We start from the raw sequence: 19,801 nt of genomic DNA on the forward strand, positions 1-19,801 counted from the left end.
CATACACATCATACATGCATAACTTTATACTGCAACACACACACACACACACACACACACACACACACACACACACACACCCTCACAGTCCTCATTCACTAAGCCCTCCTTCTCTCTGCACCAGGTTCTGAGCCACACACCACATCTTGCCACCAAATGTGGCCATCACCACTGATCAGAGACCTTGTTCCAGCCAGAAACACTGGCTGCCCATGGCAGGAGACTGGACAGAGAGAGACTTAAATAAAGATTTAATTTCTCACAGATCAGATGTCAGAAAGAACAGCTTTAGATGATTGTCTTGACCTTTCTCTCATGGTGACAAAGTAGCTTCCCCAGATCCAGCCATCACACCTACATTCACAGTAGGAAAAACGGGTCTTGGAATGTGAAACTTACTCCAGAAACCTCAATTGGCTTTCCTCAGTTCCTGCTGAGCCATATGGTAGCTCCTCACAGCAAAGAAGGCTGGGACAGTGAACCAAAAGTCGGTCACAACTGACACGGACCCACCGTGATCCATCAGAGCCTGCTGAGTTTCCCAAGTCCACGTCCATTGGCCAGGTGAGGAGAGCCGGAGCAGCTGAGACAGTCCCACAGCTACAGATCATGGCCCTGGCTTTGTCCCAATGGTCCTGGTCCTCGAGGAGTAACTGAGGCCAGAGCCAGAGCCCAGACCCCAGTCAGGACACGTCACTCTCAGGAGAGTAAGGAGCCTGAGCACCCCACACACAACCCAAGTGCTCCCACAGTCTCCACGGTGTGACCAGGTCCCTGGGCCCGAGACACCTTCAGCACCAACCACAGTCCAGATCCTGGCCTTTCCTGTCACCCAGAGGTCCTACCGGGGACCATCTGTCAGTGAGCACTCGACCAGGAGCCCTCCGGACCGGGTAGGAGGTGGGAGAGGGGTCAGGCAGAAGTGTCCATCAACCTCTGCAGCAGTTCAGAGTTCACAGTGCCACCAGCAGGGGACACCAGGGTGTGTCCGGGTAGAGGAGACAATGGAGGGAACGGAACCTGTAAAGGGGAGACAGTTACCCCAACCTCGCTGACCCGTGGGCACTGTGAACACTCAGCTCAGGTAGCTCTGTCATATGGGGCCATCCCATGCCTGGCAGGACAGTAGCATCCCCAGCCTCTTCCCAAAGGCTAGCAGCACCCCCAGGTTGGAGCAATCAGAACTGTCTCCAGACATTGGCAAAATCACCCCCAATTTGAGAGTCTCTCCTTTGGGACACCTTGGAAGCCAGAGGAGACACCAAGAGCCCCCTGGCTGAGTTCTAGGGCAGCTCACTCCGTTAAAAGGCAGCTCTTTGCTGGGCAGTGGTGGTGCACACCTTTAATCCCAGCACTTGGCAGATCTCTAAGTTCGAGGCTAGCCTGGTCTACAGAGTGAGTTCCAGGTCAGCCAGAGCTACACAGAGAAACTCTCTCTCAAAAATACCAAAAACCAACCAAACAAAAAAGGCAGCTCTTTTCCTCTTGGAACTTTGAATTTCTTCCCTACGCTGAGCCAAATTCTATCTCCTCGAAACAAGGCTGTGCTTACCATAACCCTGGCCAGAGGGCTCTCGGAACAGCCATGAGCCCCAGTGCTACAGATGGAGAGATGGAAGCCCAGAGAGGACAAGACATTTACCTAAGGTCACACAGAAAGTAGCAGATGAGAACATTAACCTGGGCTGGAGAGATGGCTCAGAGGTTAAGAGCACTGACTGCTCTTCCAGAGGTCCTGAGTTCAATTCCCAGCACTCACATGGTGGCTCCCAACCACCTGTAATGAGATCTGGTGCCCTCTTCTGGCCTGCAGCCATATATGCAGGCAGAACACTGTATACACAATAAATAAATCTTTAAAAAAAAATTAACCTATTCTCTCCATTTTCAGTTCTGTGTGCTCAGCCACCATGACCTGTGGGACTACTCTCCCTCAAAGCTCCTCCATCTTTGGGTGCCTAGGCTCGGTCCCACCTCCACCCTGCTCTTCAGCCCATACCCACCTGGAGGGGTCCTCTTCATGGGAGAAGGGGCCCTCTAACTTGATGATGTTCAGTTTCCCCTCAAAGACACCGTAGCTGAGGGTGACCTGGGGGGAGATGGAAGGGTATTTGAGGGATGCCCCACTGGGGAGGCCCATAGGATAGTATTTTGGAACCAGCAGAGAAGACTCTGGGCCTTCAGAGAGGCCTGACGATTGAGCCTCCTATACTGGTGCAGCCCATCGTCTCCCCACGGGCACTGCAGCCCATGGGCACTGCAGCCCACAGGCAAGCTCTTGACTCCATCTGTTTGGCCCTGGCAGCCACGCTTACCCAGGGGCAGCTGGTGATTTCCTCTTCCTATGGGTTTGGACACCACACTCATCAAGAAGGGATCATTCCCCTCAGCTGAGTGCCTGGACTAGCTAGATTTCCACAGCCCCATGCAGGCCTCAGCCAGTCCTGGACTGTCCCATATCAGTAAGACATGGGACAGAGACTTCAGCTGAGAAGCAAACACATGCCATGACTAAAGACTGATGGCTTTGTTGCCACCAGGGCTCATAATCCCTCCTCTGGCTACACCAGCTGTGTGCCACAATTAGCTTAGTTTTCTGGGCCTCAGTTTTCCCATCTATAGAATGGGGATATATTTGTGGTTGGCCTTCAGAGATTTTATTTATTTATATCTAGACAGGGGCTGGAACTTCTGATCCTCCTGCCTCTACTTCCAAGTGCTGGGATTAGAGGTCTGCACCACCCGACCTGGTTTCTGAAGACCTAGGGACCAAACTCATGCACACCACATAAGCACTCTACCCACTAAGCTACATCCCAGCCCTGTAGCCCGCCCTCTGTATCTACAGCTTCTACATCATGGATTCAACCAAGCATGGGTTGAAAATATCCCAGCGACTGCATCTGTGCTGTGTACGTTTTTCCCCTTCTCATTTATTCCCTAAACAACACAGCATGACATTTTACTGAGTCTTTCTATCCTATTAGGAACGGAAAATAACCCAGAGCTGATTTAACGTGTGTGGAGGAGGGGTGTGGGTTCTGCCGAGCACTGCAGCCCTTCACAGAAGGGACTGAAGCTGAGGGTTTGGGGGATCCCTGGGGTCCTGGAAGCAATTCCTGTGGATACTGAAGGAGGCCTGTGCGGGCACAATGTGATGACTGGCAGATACAGATAGTGAAGGGGGCAGGGCCCTCATACTGCCGAGTGTACCAAAAAGCAATGACAGACGTTTCATTTCTGGCCACCCCAAACTTGTCCACATTTTCTGGCTTCCTAACGGGTGGGCCCTACACCCTGGTTCCCCGCCTAGCCAGTCTCCTGACTCCAGGTGCTGACCCAAGTTAGGCCATCAGACCATGGGATCTTAGGGTCCGCTGAGGGTCTGGACTCTCTCTCCATGGTGACTACAGACCCAGGGCTGAGATCCTGCCATCCCAAGGACCTAGTCCCCTAAGGGCAAGGACAGTGAGGAGAGACTAGAGGGGACAGGGGAGATAGTCCCTTTTGAATGCCTAGCCCTCCTCGTTACTCGATTTCACGCAAGCTTCTGTCACGTGTACCCCAAATTCTAGGACAGAAGGCCTTAGGCCCTCTGGCCAGTCAGTGGGGCTGGAGGCAGGTCTACAAGCCAAGCCAGTCTGTCCCAAGAGCAGTTATGGCCCGCCAGGCACAGGTACTCATCTGTTCATCACTCATAATGGGCTGGGAGGACCAGTGAGCAGGACCAGGAGCTTGTGATGGAGGGGACTCCAGACAGGAGCCGGAAGGGCTACCTGGCTCTTCCAGTGGGCTCCTCAAGGGGGGGCAGTGTGGAGGATGGAGGGTCAGAGTGGAAAGAGAAACAAGGGGGTTCTGGGGGTACCACCCATGCCTGTATAGTCTCTGGAAGGGGTACGCTGTTCCCTGGGTCTGTTTCCCCATCAGCCAAGTCCCATAAGCTCAGGTTCCAGGTCGATTTCAAGTACCCCAACCTTCCTCTGCGGAGACTTTCCCCAGCCCTCATCATCGCCCGCCCTCTGCTCAGCAGTTGGCTCACCTGCTCCAGAAGCTGGGCAGCCCCCAGCAGCTGCAGGGTCTCCAAATGTGAGTGGAAAAGGGGGCTGGGCTGCAGGTGACCCCCCAGTTTGCACTCAATGATGTAGCCCACAGTGCAGTCATCAGGGAGCCGGATAAGAGCTGAAGTGTCCACGAAGTGGGAGCCGCTGGAGGACAGAGACGGATGGTGGCCACTGACCCAGGCCCGGCACACCTGCGCCCCCTCCCACCTCCCAGCAGGGCCTCTACTGGGCCAGCACACTGCACGAGGACACTGGGCAAGTCTAGAACTTGGGGAGTCTCAGGCTCCTCCCCTAAGGAATGGGTGGACAGCAGCCCTACCTCCCCAGGGTCCTGGAAGGAAGGACTGGGTGGAGGAAGGTTGAGGAGCTCTACTAAATGGATCCTTTCTTCTCCCTATTTTCTCTCATTCATTTGCTCATAGATTCACTGTTCAGCTTGACACCCCCCGGCTCCTTATACCTCACTATCAATAAGGACCTATACGTGAGAAAGAGGTGCATCCTGCCTGCCACAGACTGGGGTACTGAGGCTGGGGCCAAGTCAGAGGGAAATGTGGTTTTGGGGGGCTGGGGAGAAAAGGTGGACTTCCCAGAGGCGGCAGCAGGCTTCCAGTGGCATCAACCAGTGTCCCAGGGAACATCTCCTGACTGCCCCTCAATGTCCCCAGCATGCCTGGCCAGGGGTGGGGTAGGCACAGAAGTCCAGACTGAGAGCACCCCAGTTGCACATTTAGATGGAGATGGGTACCACAGAGGTGGGCAGAGCACAGTGGGGCACCCTAACCACAGAAGTGACCTTTGGTCACAGATGCATGCCTGCTCTGGGCTTGCTCTAGGGACAGCATGCCCTCTGACATACTGAATCCTCTGGGAAATGAAGGGCAGATAGAGACAGGGCCCGAGCAGCTGAGTGACCTTGAACCTGGGTAACCTGAGGCTTGTCAACCTCTCATACAGGCTCTGGAGGTGGCACTGTCCTCCTGTTACGGTCCTTCTAATGAAGTACAGCCTAACTCAGAGAGTGCAGAGATCCATGCAAGCTCATGGCCACTGACACCAACCTGGGAAAAGGCCAGGGTCAGCCACTTCCAGAATGGTAGTATTCCTTCCCCGCACCTCCACCATGCTCCCGGGATCCCCCTCTTGTGGGGGCCTACAGGGATGGCTCAGATAAAATGCCACCTCTTCCAGGAAGCCTTCCTCCTGTACCCAGTCAATAGCCCCTCTCCCCCATCTCTGAGGGCTCCAATGCTTAACCGCCATGACGTCAACCGTCAGAAGATAAGGATAAGGCTGCCAAGGCCCCCTGACCCACAGTCAGGAGGGTGTCCACCCAGACATTTTCCCACTAAGCCCTTAAAATACCATTGGGCCATTATATTTTCAGTTCCACTTATACACAGAGAAATGAAGGCAGAGTGTACCGAACCACACTCCCTAGAAGTCGACAGAAATGTTCCCCACAGGCCTGGGCTACCCTGGCACAACTGAATAAAAGGCCGTTTCCCCTGGGTACCCTCTTACCCCTCCTACCTCAAAGGCCCCTCCCGCTCACAGCCCCGCCCGCCCCCCCCCACTCCTAGGCCTCTGGTTACCTGGCCCATGGCACCATCTTCAAAGCCAGCTGGCGGCTAATGCAGAAGCCAGCACCCCCTGTGGCAAACCAAAACCGTACCAGCCTCTGGAAAGGAGATGACAGAGATGTGCAGTGAGCCCAGGGAACTCATGGGTACCAGCTAGACCACTCCTCCCCCCAGCCACCGTGACCCCAAAGCGCTGAGCTTTATACCTCACTGGAGGCTGAAGCCTGGCCTTAACCTGCCCACTTCACAGCCAGGGAGCCGAGGCCCAATGTCACACAGCTTAATTATGAGTGGTGAGGCCACAGGGGAGTCCCAAACCCAGCCAGCGCCTGGAAGAGGAGGCATTTGGTCTGAGACATCCCTGTAGGCCCTCAAAGGAGAGAGATCCTAAGGGTGATAAGGTAACATGTGCCATTTTACCCTCTTCCTTTAAGGGGGACCCAGCACCGGCTCCCCTAGGTCACAGAGGCGGCCAGGTGCTTCTGGAATGAAGTGCAGGTCTGGGCCCCTTGACCCAGCAATAGGCACATGACTTAGACCAGTCCACCAGAGCCCTTCCCAGAATGCTCTAGGAAGACCATAGAGGAGAGGCCCCCATATAGGGTCACTAACTGAGGAGCGGTACTCCCCAACGCCACCGACACCAGGCCACCAGCTCTCACTTTCCCGCCCCCAATTCCTGAGGCTGAGAAAGGTTTTTCACAGATGAAGAGCAGGAGGCCTCTCCTGGAGTAGAGAGGGGACGGTCTCAGGGGCACCTGTGGGCAGGCAGCCCCATGACATCATCATCCCACTAATGGGTAGCAGCACCTCATCTGCCATTTTCTGACCCGTCTACCACCTTCTCCTCAGCCCAGGCCTCTTCCCGGCTCTCTTGTGAGGACCCTGAATTCACCTGTGGAGAACTTTTCCCTTCTGCCATTTCATCTCTTGGTCTAACAATAACACACACACACACACACACACACACACACACACACACACCCCACATACCTTCCCTAAAATCCACAGTTGATGCTTAATAAATGTATCGTGCATTGGGCTGAGTTTTCCCCCATGATGCTTTTGTGGAAAGATCCCTAGGCAGACAATGAGGAGGCCCAAGCCTCCATCTCCCCTCTTTTCCCCACTGCGGGACTCAAGGGAGCCACTTCCGGGCCCTGGGCTTTAAATTAGGCCTGGGAGCGCAGCTGCCCCTGTTCCGTCACCTGATAGCCTTCCTTCCTAATTTGCTTCCACAAATGTCCTTTAGAGAAGGTTCGGGGTTCCAAGAGGCAGGATGAATGTCTCTTGAGGACCCAGCATTCAGGAAGTGCTCCATAAGTGTGTGCTTTGTTGAAATTAACGAGTGTACGGCTTCCACTCCTGTGTAATTACAACAACCGAACATCCCTTACAGGAACTCAGCCAGAGCTATGCCCGGCCCTGTGTTGAGGGCTGTGCTAAGGGCTGTACCCCAAACACGGTGACCAAGGCATGGAGGACTGAGGTCACCTGCCTCAGGGCACAGAGAAGGAATCGATGCCAGGTCAGAGCTCCTTTGCCTTTGCTGCCCCCCTGAAGAACTCCAGGCTCTGTACTGGCCTGGGCACCCTGGGTTTCTGGAACATTCCAAGACAGAATAGGGGTGAGGGGCATTCCCTTTGGCGGTATATGCCAAGGAGAGCATTGTGCATGTTGTGGATGTGCTGGTTAATTTGACACAAATTAGAGATACCTAAGAAGAGGGACCCTCCATTGAGACAATGCCTCCATCGGATTGGCTTGCAAACAAGTCAGTCTGTAAGGGTTTTCTTTTTTCTTTTCCTTTCTTTTTGTTTTGTTTTGTTTTGTTTTGTTTTGTTTTGTTTTGTTTACTGAGACAGAGTTTCTCTGTGTAACAGCCCTGGCTGTCCTGTAACTCATTCTGTAGACCAGGCTGGCCTCAAACTCAGAACAGAGATCCACCTGCCTCTGCTTCTTGAGTTCTGGAATTAAAGGCGTGCACCACCACTGTCCAACTCAGAGGCATTTTCTCGCCTGATGATTAATGTGAGACAGCCACCAGCCCACTATGGGTGGTGCCATCCCTGGGAAATGGTCCTAGGTTATATAAGAAAGAAAATGAAGCAAGCCATGAGGAACAAGCCAGTAAGTAGCACTCCTCCATGGATACCTGTCTCTGTTCCCGCCTGTGTTCCCGCCTTGACTTCCCTCGATGATGGACTGCAATCCAAACACATTAGCCAAATAGACCCTTTCCGCCCCATGTCTCTTCTGGTGTTTATGACAGCAACAGAAAGCTAACCAGGACAGTGGGGCACAAGTCTGGGTGTCCCCAGTCAGGCCTTGAACTAGCCAGGCAAGATGTGGCTACAAATGAATCCCATAATATCCATCCAGTCCCCAGTCCAGGAACTCTGACAAGTGGTCCCCACTTGATTCTTTTGCTCAAAACCATGAGTAAGGGCTGTTACCACCTGCTCCACCGATGAGAAACTGAGGCACAAAGAGGTTGACCAACGTCAGTCAGGATCACCAAGCCAGAAGTGACAGCGTTGCCCTATGAAGCCAGGGAGGCATGCGCCAGCCTGGAATCCTCAGGCCTGGAGGCAGAGGGACTCAGGCTGGATGGGAGGTCAGAGTGGAGGCTGGGGACACCCCTCGGCTCACCTGGAGTGGCACATGCATGCACACCCTGGGGCTCAGGAGGATTTAATTAGGGCTCAGCGGCTGATGAGCCACTGATAATTAAGGCTCCAGTTTCCCCAGAGCAGCAGATGGAGGCCTGGGGAGGGAGGGGAAGCCCCAAGATCAGCTCCTGCTCCAAGGAGGGCCTCCTAGGAGGGGGCCCTCCTCCTTCCTGCCTTCTCCTTACCCCAGGGTTACTACCCAAGCTCCAAGAAACTAGGCAGATTGGGGGCAGGGAGGACCCGTGCAATTAGGGGAACACCGTCAAAACCTCTTTATTTACCTGGTGTCTGGCTGGAGCACGGCCCAGCTCTCCTGGGCTTTGCTTTCTAATCTGGCCATCGTGACGTGACGTCCTAGGACCGTCACTTGGGTCTACAGTGTAGCTGATTCTGGGCCCCCTAGTTCCCAGTCTCCACACTTCAGTGGCTGGGCAGTGAAGACGTTAGGGGAGTCTGCAGCTCTGAGCACCCACAATTTATCACCAGGCCCAGCAATAGTTTGGTATTTTTCCCTCGCTTTGAGACAGTTTCATTCTATAGCCCAGGCTGGCCTGGGAATCCACTATGTAATTCTGGCTGGCCTTGAACCAGTGATAGCTGCCTCAGCCTCCCCGAGTAGTGAGATTACAGGCAAGCACCCCCATGGTAACAGGGATCAAAACTAGAGCTTTGTACATGTTAGGCAAGCACTTTACCAACTGCACTCCAGCCCCAGCCCAGGAGTGTTTTAAGATCCTGTACAAATCCATGGTGAAACCAGGTGCCTGTGGGCTTGGTCATGGATGGAGTCAGGAAAGCCAAACGACCCACTGAGTCTTTCTGGCCAATTCAGAGCTCCTGGATGACCCCCGGCCTTACTAAACATTCAGGCCCCGCCTCCGGGTCAGGCCCCGCCCCTCGTCTCCGCCCACCGCTGAGAGCAACAACCAATTGGAAGAGGAGCAAGGGACGCACCGTGCGGTTTTTCGATTGCAGCTCAGAGGCGTGGATGGGCCGGTTCAGGCTGGGCTTGCCCACGTAGACGTCACGGTCCTGCGGGAATGTTTTCAACAGCTGTAGCAGTGCCCTGGGGTTCACGTAGTTGTCATCGTCCACGTGGCAGAACCACCTGTGGGGATGGGGTCCCCCCGCAATGAGCGTGTGGACATGCTGTGTTCCTGACCCCCACAGTCAAGAACTACCCGCTATGGGCTGGGTGGCTGTCAGGGCAGACTGAGTGGTGAAGGATAGACGAACCGGGAAGAATGAAACTCGGGGCCTTCTTTGCAGGCTCTGGGCCAAAAACTTCCAGAGTCTGACCTCGTGGTTTATTCTTCTCACACATTTAAGCATAGTAAAATTTGGCGAAAGATTTCCAAGTGGCATTCATCACAACAAGGCTTTAGACAGAGCTACGTCGAAACTCCCCAGCAAAAATGGCAAAACACCCGTGACCGTTACAAGAAGAATGAATTCTATTGGCTGGTCAACAGAGCTCAGGACTAGGGCCTACAGCAGTGGTTCTCAACCACAAGGTTGTGACCCTTCTGCAGGTTGACAGCTCTTCCATTGGGGTCGCCCAAGGCCATCAGAAATATCAGACGTTTATGGTATGGTTCATAACAGTAGCATAATTAAGCTATGACGTAGCAAGAAAAATGATTTTATGGTGGGGGGTAGGTGTCTACCACAACATGAGGAACTGTATTAAAGGGTCGCAGCATCAGGGAGGTTGAGAACCACTGCCCAGGATCTGTGATAAGCATAAGGATGGAGTCTATTGGTGAAGGATGCAAAGCACACGGGGCCTCTTTCACGGGGATGAGTTCTGGTCACTGAGAGACAGAGCTGAGGATTAGGGCCTAAACGATTCTCAGGATATTGGGGGATTCAGGTGCAGGCTAGCTCCTACCAGAATAGTTTGACCACTTTCCCTGACATTCCTGGTGACCAGAGGCCATCCATTTCCTTCTGTTGAAGAAAATCAGACAATGCTGGTTTCTTCTCCAGTGCTTACTCTAAGCTGTGCTTCCTACAGGTAGCTACTAATCAAACCCTGTGTTTGGGGTGCTCTGGGTACCCTCAGAGGAAGAGATATCTACAGAAACAGATGAAGACAGACTTCAAGGCCACGAAGCCAGTGAGTGACAGGGTTTGACTCCAGGTAGTCTATCTACTAGGAGGAAAAGGTGAGTCAGACCCAGGAGGCTCCATGATGCCTTCACTGGAACCAGGTTCCTCCATTTAGCGGGGGAACTTAGGTGTGCATGTCTGTGTATGTGCAGGTACAGAGGTGTGCATGCATCCAGAGGCCAAAAGCCAACCTTGGGTGTTGTTCCTCCTGTTACCATCCACCTTGCTTTTTAACAGGATCTCTCACTGGGACCAGGAGCTTAGGATGTGATGACTAGCCAGTGAGCCTCAGAACCTGCCTGGCTCCGCCACCTCGCACTGGCGTTAGAAGCGTGTGCACGTTCTTTTGGAGTAGGTGTTGAGTCCTTGGGTTTGCACAGCTTGTACTTTTGTCTACTGAGCCATCATCTCCTCAGCCCCACCACTCCACTTTTCTCGACAGGACACTCAATTCAAAAGGTGGCCTGAAGGGTTGGGGATTTAGCTCAATGGTAGAGCACTTGCCTAGCAAGCGCAAGGCCCTGGGTTTGATCCTCAGCTTAAAAAAAAAAAAAAAGTGGCCTGAGGCCAGCGAGATGACTCAGGAGGTAAAGGCACCTGCCTGAAATATGATGGAAAGAAAGAAAAGTTGTCCTCTGATATGGAGACCCACAGAGGTTTCCTAGTGAGAACTTACTCAGGGTCGGAGAATCTGGGCTTGCTTTACCCAGCAGGGCTGCAGAAGGGGGTAATTTGACCATGGGCATGGTTACCAAGTGTTTGGAAGGGTCTACACTTGGCTGTGCGGTGTGCTTTGATCTTGCTAGGGTGAGGTCTTTTGCCCCGCCCCTTGGCATTGTTATAAAAAGCCCTTTTGAATAAACGGAAAGTCATTGGGTAGTCATCCAGGCCCTCCCGAAGCTATCCTGTGTTTCCGTCTTTCCTTTTGCCGTCTAGCTCTCTTTCTATCTAATATTTTCTTACCCCTCTCTCCTCTTCATAAGAACCCTTGGAAAGGTGGGAGCTGGCCTCCCACACTCTGACCTTCACACAGTACATGGCACACATATACCTACACATGTATACACACAGACACACACACACACATAGATAAATAAATAAATGATAAGCACACAAATGTAATTTTAAAAAACTAAGCCAACCACGCTTTTAATCCCAGCACTCGGGAGGCAGAGGCAGGCAGATCTCTGTGAGTTCGAGGCCAGCCTGGGCTACACAGTAGTTCCAGGACAGCTAGAGTTATATAGTGAGACCCTGTCTCAGAAAAAAACAAAAACAAAACAGAACAAAAAAATGTTAAAGAGATGGCCTGAGGCAAAAGTCACTCCAATCCCAGTGACCTAGCAACACTCACCTGAGTCCACTGGCCAAGAAGGCATCGAACTCTGCAGCCATCTTGCAGGACAGAGCAGGATGGCTGTGCTCTGCAGAACAGTTGGTGACCACAAGGTGGGAGCCTGGAGATGGGAAGCAGTCAAGGGACCTGCCCAGTCCCTCCCCTTAACTCTGACCCTGGGAGCATAAGATGAGGTGGACCTCAGGAGAGCCTGGAGGGCTCATCCCCTGCCAGGAGAACCGGGGCAACAGACGGAATGGGGCCTTCTCCAGCAGCCTCTTACACCTGCTGTTCCTGGGCACAAGGTAGTCCCCAATGCCAAAGGCAGGAGACACAGTTTCTGGGGACCCCAAGGCCCCATCACAGCCTCCCTGCTTTTTCTGCCCACAGTGGAGGACCACCACCCCAGCTGAGGAGTTACCCAGTCTCTCCTGGAGGTTTTCATCTGGGCTGTCAGTGAAGATGAATGTCTGTGGAGATAAGAAGGCATCAAGATAGGTTGATGGAGGGAAGCCCCCAATCCACAGCCCACCAAGGCCACACCCAGATTAACCCCCCACCACACACAGGGGGTTATGGAGGAGAACACAGACCCAGTAGACTTCCGTCTTCTGTCCTCAGACACACTCTCCTCACACATGCATGCAACTAAACTCTCAAGGACACATAACTCCAGGGTGAACCAACCCAGCTGTGTCTGCTCTCCAAGGCCGCACACGCTTAGCCAATTCATCCCCCTTCTGCACACAATGTCACAGACACACTTGGCCACCGTACTGGTTAGGTTTTGTCAACTTGACACAAGCTAGAGCCATCTGGGAAACGTCAACTGAGAAAATGCCTCCATCAGAATGGCCTACAGGCAAGCCTGTAAGGCATTTAGTTATTGAATCTTGATGGGAGAGGGCCCAGCCCACTGTGCGTGATGCCACCCCTGGGTAGGTAGTTCTGGGCTGTATAAGAAAGCAGGCTGTAAACCAGGTTGTGGTGGCGGCACACACCTTTAATCCCAGCACTCTGGAGGCAGAGACAGGCGGATCTTTGAGTTTGAAGTCAGCCTGGTCTACAGAGTGAGTTCCGGGTCAGCCAAGACTACACAGAGGAACCCTGTCTCAGAAAACAAATGAAACAGAAGAGGAGGAGGAGGAGGAGGAGGAGGAGGAGGAGGAGGAGGAGGAGAGAAATAAAGTGGGCTGGGTAAGCCATGGGGAGCAAGCCTGTAAGCAGCACTCCATGACCCCTTCTTCAGCTCCTGCCTCTGGGTTCCTTCCTGCCCAGACTTCCTGCCCTGGCTTCCTTCATGATGGACTGTAACCTGTAAGCTGAAATAAACCCTTTCCTCCCCAGGGTGCTTTTGGTCCTGGTGATTACCACAGCATTGAAAGCAAAGCCCCTCCAACCCTAACCCACAGGAGTGTGCAGACCGAAGGACTTCCCCCACCCATACCCTCACACACCACACCATCCAACCACAAACCCTCGTCCAAGTTCAGAGGCCCCTAAGCACCTCAGAAACCTCACACGCTGGCACAATCCTGCTTTCTCAGATTAGGCACCTCCTCCCCCGTGACCATCTAAAGATGAGGCTAAGGAGGGATTCTAACCCATAGACCTGCGATGGGTTTTGTTTTGTTTTGTTTTGTTTTTGGTTGGGTTTTTTTGTTTGTTTTGGGGGGGGGGTTGTTTGTTTGTTTGTTTGTTTGTTTGTTTTTCGAGACAGGGTTTCTCTATGTAGCTTTGCTCCTTTCCTGGAACTCACTCTGTAGACCCGGCTGGCTTCGAACTTACAGAGATCCACCTGGCTCTGCCTCCCAAGTGCTGGGGTTAAAGGCATGCCACCACTGCCCGGCAATGTTTCTTATTTTGTTTATTTTTTGAAACAAAGTCTCACACTGTGGATCAGGCTAGCCTGGAACTCAACTATGTAACCCCCAAACTGGCCTGTAACTGGTGGCAGTGCTTGGAAAGGGTATCGGGGCTGGTGCTGGTTACCTCGTGGAAAGGTCACAGTCACGGCAGAACCCAGTGGTACCTTTTAGAGCTTTATTAGGAGAAGGAGGAGAGAGAGAGAGAGAGAGAGAGAGAGAGAGAGAGAGAGAGAGAGAGAGCCAGGCCTGGCGGAGAGGAAACACAGATAGAGGGGAGCAGAGAGAGACCAAGAGAGACACAGAGAAAGAGCGTGAGGGTGCATGTCCAGCTCTTAGGTTGGGACGCCTGCTGATGACGTAATAAGGCACCAGACAAGCTCCCCAGCTGTGCATATACAGAATCCTTACATCCTCCTGTATTGGCTTCTTGTGTGCTGGGATTACAGGTATGTCCTGGTGTGACTAGGACGTTTCTTGCCACCCCTAGGTGGGTGAGAATCAGTCTCTTAGTCAACAAAATACCAACTCCAAACCAGACATCTTCAAACCCTCCAGAATCTGCCTGTGGGCAAGACAAGGTCACAGCAGGCAGGCACCCCCACCCCAGAGCTAGCCCAGGGTATACAGGACTTCCCTACTGTACAAACAACACACATTACCACAGAACATCTGGAAGGCCTTTGGCGGTGTCCCCGCCCCTTGGGCTGCTCTGCCAGAATTTGGAACAGTTTTGAACCTCTTCTCAGTGAGGGCTGAGGAAACAATGTCTCCCCATGTTCAAGACCTCTGGAATCCCTCTCCCCCACTGGACCCAGGCCTGTGTGACCTCCTCTGTCATCCAAACCAGGGTTCCAGCTTCAGCTGGGCTTCTTGTTCACCCACACTGTCTTCACACCACAAACCCTCCCAGACCAAAACAGCCCCTGTCCTGAGCCTCAGTTTACCTATCCATTAAATAGGAGAGCGAGGCAGCTGTATTCGTGGAAGACAAGGAAGAGTGGACAGGAAGTTAGGGCTGACAGGGAAGGAAGACCGTCCAGGGAAGGCAGGTTCTACTTCTTCTATCTCACAGGGAACAGGGGCACAGGAGGCCAGAAGCCAGGGGTAAGGCACTGGGAAAGGGGGGCATGAGGGAACCAGACCGCTCTCCCAAGGCCTGTGACCACAGCTTACTTCTGAGCCACGGCCATCCTCTGCCTTGATCCTCAAACCTCCGGTCCCCTCAGGATCAGATAGATAGCACCTGTTAAGGTCATTCATGACGCCCTGTTTCCCTTACAGTGAGTGTAGTCTGGACTGGAGAGATGGCTCAGTGATCAAGAGCACTGTCTTCTCTTCCAGAGGACCCAGGCTCAATTCCCTGCACCCACATGGTAGCTCACAACTGTCTGTAACTCCAATCCTAGGGGAAAAAAAAAAAAAAAAAAATCCAATGCCCCCTTCTGGCCTCTTTGGGTACTGCATGCACATAATGCACAGCCGTACCTGCAGGCAAAACAACCATATACATAAAAAACACTTTTTAAAAAAAGTTAAGTGTGGTCAAGGAAGAGACATCTGCTCTTTGCCACCTGAAGTGACTTTACCTCAGCCCTTCCTGCCCTACCCTGGGGCTTCTTGACTCAGATTCCTTTCAGTTACCCCAACACATTACAGACACACCTTCCTCAAATACTGAGCTCTTTAAACCTCAAATTGCCAGCTCTAGCATCTCCTCCCAAGAGAGCCTCCCTGACACCTGTCACTACTCTAGAGGACCCCGCACTCTTCTTGCATCCCACCTTCTCCTCAGTCCCTCCCACCACGATCTGTCTGTCCCCAGTGTGCCAGCACCTGGCTCTCTCAGGGCCTTCTGAGCCCTCTCCCTGGGGTCTGCTTCTGCCCGTCACATCGAGCTGGTGCCAGAGCTCTGGATGTTCTAGGGAGTGGCCTAGGCCTGGTATCTTCCTCTCTACCACACACACACACACACACACACACACACACACACACACACACAGAGCATTATCACCTGAACCCTGGAACCCCTCTCCACACCTGCTGCTCGGCCTCCTACTGAGCCCCCGCCTCTCAAATCCCTGTCACCATAATCCCTGTTTCCCTGGAGGCTGGAGCATCAGGACTGAGGCCCTAAAAAATACAAGCAAAGGCCAGCAATGGAGCTGTGGCCTAGCACTTGCCTAGCATGCTCAGGCCTTGGGTTTAATCTTTAACACCAGGGGATGGGGAGGGGGGAAAACAACCCCCCCCAAAAAAAAAGGCAAGAGCCAGGGTTCATCAATAGAGCAATCACCTGCACTTGTCTTGCAAGGGCCTAGATTCCACAACCAGCATCAAAAAGTGAGCCTCCCCCGCCCCACCCCCACACAGCTTTGCTCCTCCCACTTGCTAAGTCCCGGGCCTTGAAGTCACAGTACCTGTTTCCTTCTCCTTGCGCCTCCTCTGGTCCGTCCACTCCTCTCACCCTCCACATTATCCTGGCTTCTGGCTTCCTCTGCTCCCAAGGCTAGTCCTGACCCAAGCCTTCTCCTGGGTCTCCAGGCTGTCTTCCTTGGCCTCTGGCTGCATTCTGCCCTTACCTAAGCCTCTCACAACACAGCTCTCGAGGGAGCCAGCCGGACAGACGGCCAAGGAGTCAGGTCCTTCTTGCCTGACTGTCGGGCAAATGTTTGCCACCAAACGGCCACGGGGTAGCAGAAGTCACGCAAGTTCAGAGCATGAGACAAACAGGACTGAGGATGTTTGCTGAGGTGGGGTGGGAGGTGGAGCAGTTTGGGAAAGGACTAAGGTCCAGGCCAGAGTCTGGGGCCAGAGAAGGCCGGGGAGCCCATGGGTTTGGCTCTTAGGAACACAGGGTGGTGGGTAGGAGCAGCAGGCTGCATTTGATTTATTTAAGCAAGAGGCCCACATAATAGTTGGTTACAGCTTCACAGGCTGGGAAACAAAGAGACTGGCAGGCTGCTGGGGCAGGGGAGGGGGTGGCCGGGGACCATCTGCTGCAGTGAAGGGGAGAGTGGGCTAAAGCCATCTCCCCCTGCCCAGCCCCCACCCCAGAGGGAGAAAGGCTCCTTGAAGCTCAAAACACACAAAACAGCCTTCCCCGCCCACCCCCTCTGCCACACAAAGGCCATACACGAGTCCATCCCGGCACACTAAGCTGGGGCCACCTGTCACCCCATCACCTTTAACCAGCTGGGAGCCCAGCACTGGAGTTAACCAGCTGGGGCTGTTTCCAGACACATTTGTGATGTGCAAATGTGGAAACTGAGGGCCCATAGCCAAGATCACAGAAAGGAAGAAGCCTGGAAGCGAGGACGGATCTCCCTGTCTTCCCACAGACCTTCTACACCTGACCACCCTTCCAGAACCTTTTCCCTTGCTGGGTCAGGGGTTCCAACACCTCGCCTGCCTCTGCCTGACTTCATTGTGGATTGGAAGTCAGTGTCTGCCATGTACATAGCTAGCAGGATTAAGCAGCATGATGCCTCTGTCTGCAGCCCCTTAGAGAAGCTGACAGGTGCCCCTTGACCTGGTCAGCCTCTGGGAGAACCTGGGGCACGCAGTCAGGCAGTAGCCTCTTTGCCAATCTGTTCTGCCAGGCACCAGCACCTCAGCTGATGACCCAGAACCAGCACTCCAGTAACCCTGGCAGCTCTGATTTCGGGGTCCCCAGCAGAAAAGAAAGGGGCCCCGTTGAGAGAAGCAGGAGTCCCACAGTGCTCTGCTCCACAGGCCTTCTGGGTGACTCTGGCCAGCCTATCCTCACTTGCAGCCTTATTTGAGGGGAGGGCACCATCATGGTGAGCAAGACAGGAAAGCAAGCGCCAGGGACTGCATGAGGCCTTGCTCCCTGGTACACACAGACAGACGCAGCTCCATAAACAGGAAGGTCTGTGAGGAGGGCCAGCCCTGCTGGCTTCCGAGGAGGAACCATACTCTCCACAAGACAAAAAAACTGTATAGGGTGAGGGAGCAGGGGGAGGGATGCTGGGGGTGAATAGAACTCCATGGGAATGGAGCCCATGCCTGAGCCAGACACTGTGCCAGGAAACAGGGAAGGGGGGCATCCTCTTCAGGTACCTCCACCTCTCCCTCACTGAACTGCCTCCTCTCCTAGGCCTCCCCGACAAGGGCTCAGCCACTTCCTCCCACAGAGCCAGCAGCCACAATGGGGACAGAGTATGTGTGTGTACAAGTGCATGAAACTACCTCTACCTCCCCTGAGGTGGTCTCCCATGCACCCCCATCCCTCGCTTTGATTGATGGGGTCTTGAGTATGGGGAGGAGGGCTCTGCTTTCGGGAACCACACCTATTGCCCACATTTTATTACTTTCTTATTATTGTGTTTAGCATACGTGGCTCTGTGTGTGAGCACATGTATACACACACACACACACACACACACACACACACACACAAGTATTCCATGTGACAGGCAGATCTCCACCTCACCTTGACCTCCTGCCCACTCTGCCTTAGCCACTGTCTGCCAATGGCAGCACAGGAAACCGGGGGGCCAGACCCTGCCCTCACACCCTATGCAGCACAGTGAGGCAGGAACTGAGAGGAAGCCTCCTTCAAGCAGGCCCCACCTCAATGTCTCCCCAGCATCCACACCACACCCCTGCTACACGCAGCCTCATCCATGCTCAGAGCCGAGGACTCGTCTGGTGGCTTGTACCTCCCTGAGGGCTAACATCCACCGGTGACCCTGAGGCAAGTTAGGGCCAAAAATCTAGGAGAAGAGGGGGACCCAAAAGAGGACAGGGGAGCCTGGAGCAGTGTACCACGCTGAACCCAACAGATGCAGACACGTGAATCTGAGAAGTCCCTGGAGCGTGGCGGTGGGCATGGAGGAAGGAACAGTAGAGAGAGACCCCAGAAGGACCCTCCAGTGGGCAGCTTCTCCCCAGATCATTAGGAAGACCCCTGTGAGCCCCTGGACCAGGAGCCCTCTCTGGCCCGCCTGTCACCTGTTGCCTGGTCCTGGAGACCCACGTGTCAAGTAGCAGGTCCAGGCGAGAGCGGTGGAAGGCCCAGGTAGTCTTGACAGCGATGAAGATGTCGCCTAGCTGCAGCTCCAGGGGCCCTGGGTTCGCTTGGTTCAGCCTGAGCGTGTCCTGAGCCACCCGCAGCGACAAGCTTGAGTGGTACCGTAGAGACAGGAGTCCCACGCACAGGAGGGTAAAGAGGGCTCCTGCCAGGCCCCGAAAGGCCCTGCAGTGCATTGGTCCGGGGGGCCCCCCAGACAGTTCAGCCCCTGACTCCCCAATCAGTCAGTCTGGGGTGGGAGGCTGGTCAGGCGGGGGCCCTGGTGTGGGCAAAAGTCTGGCAGGCATCGGGGGCAGGCACCGACGGGAAAGGAGGAAGCTGAGTCTCCAGACCCAGAGGCTGAGCCACCACTGTCCCGCCAGCCGGCAGAGGCCACCAGCCCGCCACCTGCTCCTCCGCCCTCCCTCCCTCCCTCCGGGCGGGGCCCCTTGGCTCCTGGCCCCGCCCCTGCTTCAGCCCGAGGGGCGGGGCCAGGCCTGGGAAGCCCCAGTGGCCGCTGCAGGGAGTCACCCACTCCAGAGGGGCCCCATGCACACTGCCTGCTGCTGCAGCCACACCAGACCCTCCACGGGGTGGGAAGAAGCCCCTCAGCCTTCCCACGCTCACAGCCCCGTCTCTGGCTCCTACAATACCCATTATTTCAGAGTCCACAGAGTCCTAGTCGACCCAGCCTCCGGTCCTGGCACACTCCCACCTGTCTGCCCTCGCCATCACCCACCACACATCAAGCCTGTATGTACCCCAGGACTGTGCCCACCGTCCCACGCTCCCTAGCACTCACTTCTTGCTTTCTTTGAATCTTAACACAAACATTATTTCCACCATGAGGCTTTCCCTGTCCTCTGTAACAACCCTCCTTCCCTTAGGGAAGCCTAGACCCTTCCTTCTCTCTGTCTTCCAGCTGCCCAGTGTGTTTTACATATTTATTGTCTTATTAGTAAGACTACTGGGGCAGGGAGTTTCTTGTCTTTTGTTGACTATCCAGAGCCCAGTACGGTGCCTGGCACATACTAGGCAACTCTATCAATACTTGTTAATTAAGCACAGGAAAGTGCTTGGTGGCTGTGAATGGACCTAGGCCTGGACCAGGACAATGAGGCAAGTCAGCCCCAGCCT

The 19,801-nt window shown here is 54.0% G+C and overlaps 1 protein-coding gene across 1 annotated transcript; it reads right to left on the reverse strand.

Annotated features, from left to right (window-relative positions):
- Positions 1-236: 236 nt before the first annotated feature.
- Positions 237-19,051, reverse strand: Mfng (MFNG O-fucosylpeptide 3-beta-N-acetylglucosaminyltransferase). Its single transcript, XM_036208768.1, has 8 exons — positions 18,607-19,051; positions 12,186-12,234; positions 11,783-11,885; positions 9,271-9,424; positions 5,657-5,742; positions 4,040-4,205; positions 2,004-2,089; positions 237-1,020 (listed from the first exon to the last, which is right to left on the reverse strand). Exons 1-8 carry the CDS (start codon positions 18,859-18,861, stop codon positions 954-956), a joined length of 966 nt encoding a protein of 321 aa, XP_036064661.1. The 5' UTR covers positions 18,862-19,051; the 3' UTR covers positions 237-953.
- Between the last annotated feature and the right edge of the window lie 750 nt (positions 19,052-19,801).

The sequence above is a fragment of the Onychomys torridus genome, chromosome 16 (assembly GCF_903995425.1).
Source record: "Onychomys torridus chromosome 16, mOncTor1.1, whole genome shotgun sequence".
Taxonomy (NCBI): Eukaryota; Metazoa; Chordata; class Mammalia; order Rodentia; family Cricetidae; genus Onychomys; species Onychomys torridus.

Coding starts and splice junctions, on each gene's coding strand:
- Mfng (XM_036208768.1), bottom strand. CDS start 18,861: ATGCACTGCAGGGCCTTTCGGGGCCTGGCAGGAGCCCTCTTTACCCTC. Junction 9,425..11,782: donor TTCTTGGCCAGTGGACTCAG/GTGAGTGTTGCT, acceptor CCATCCCCACAG/GTGGTTCTGCCACGTGGACG. Junction 4,206..5,656: donor AAGATGGTGCCATGGGCCAG/GTAACCAGAGGC, acceptor TCTGTCCTCCAG/CGGCTCCCACTTCGTGGACA.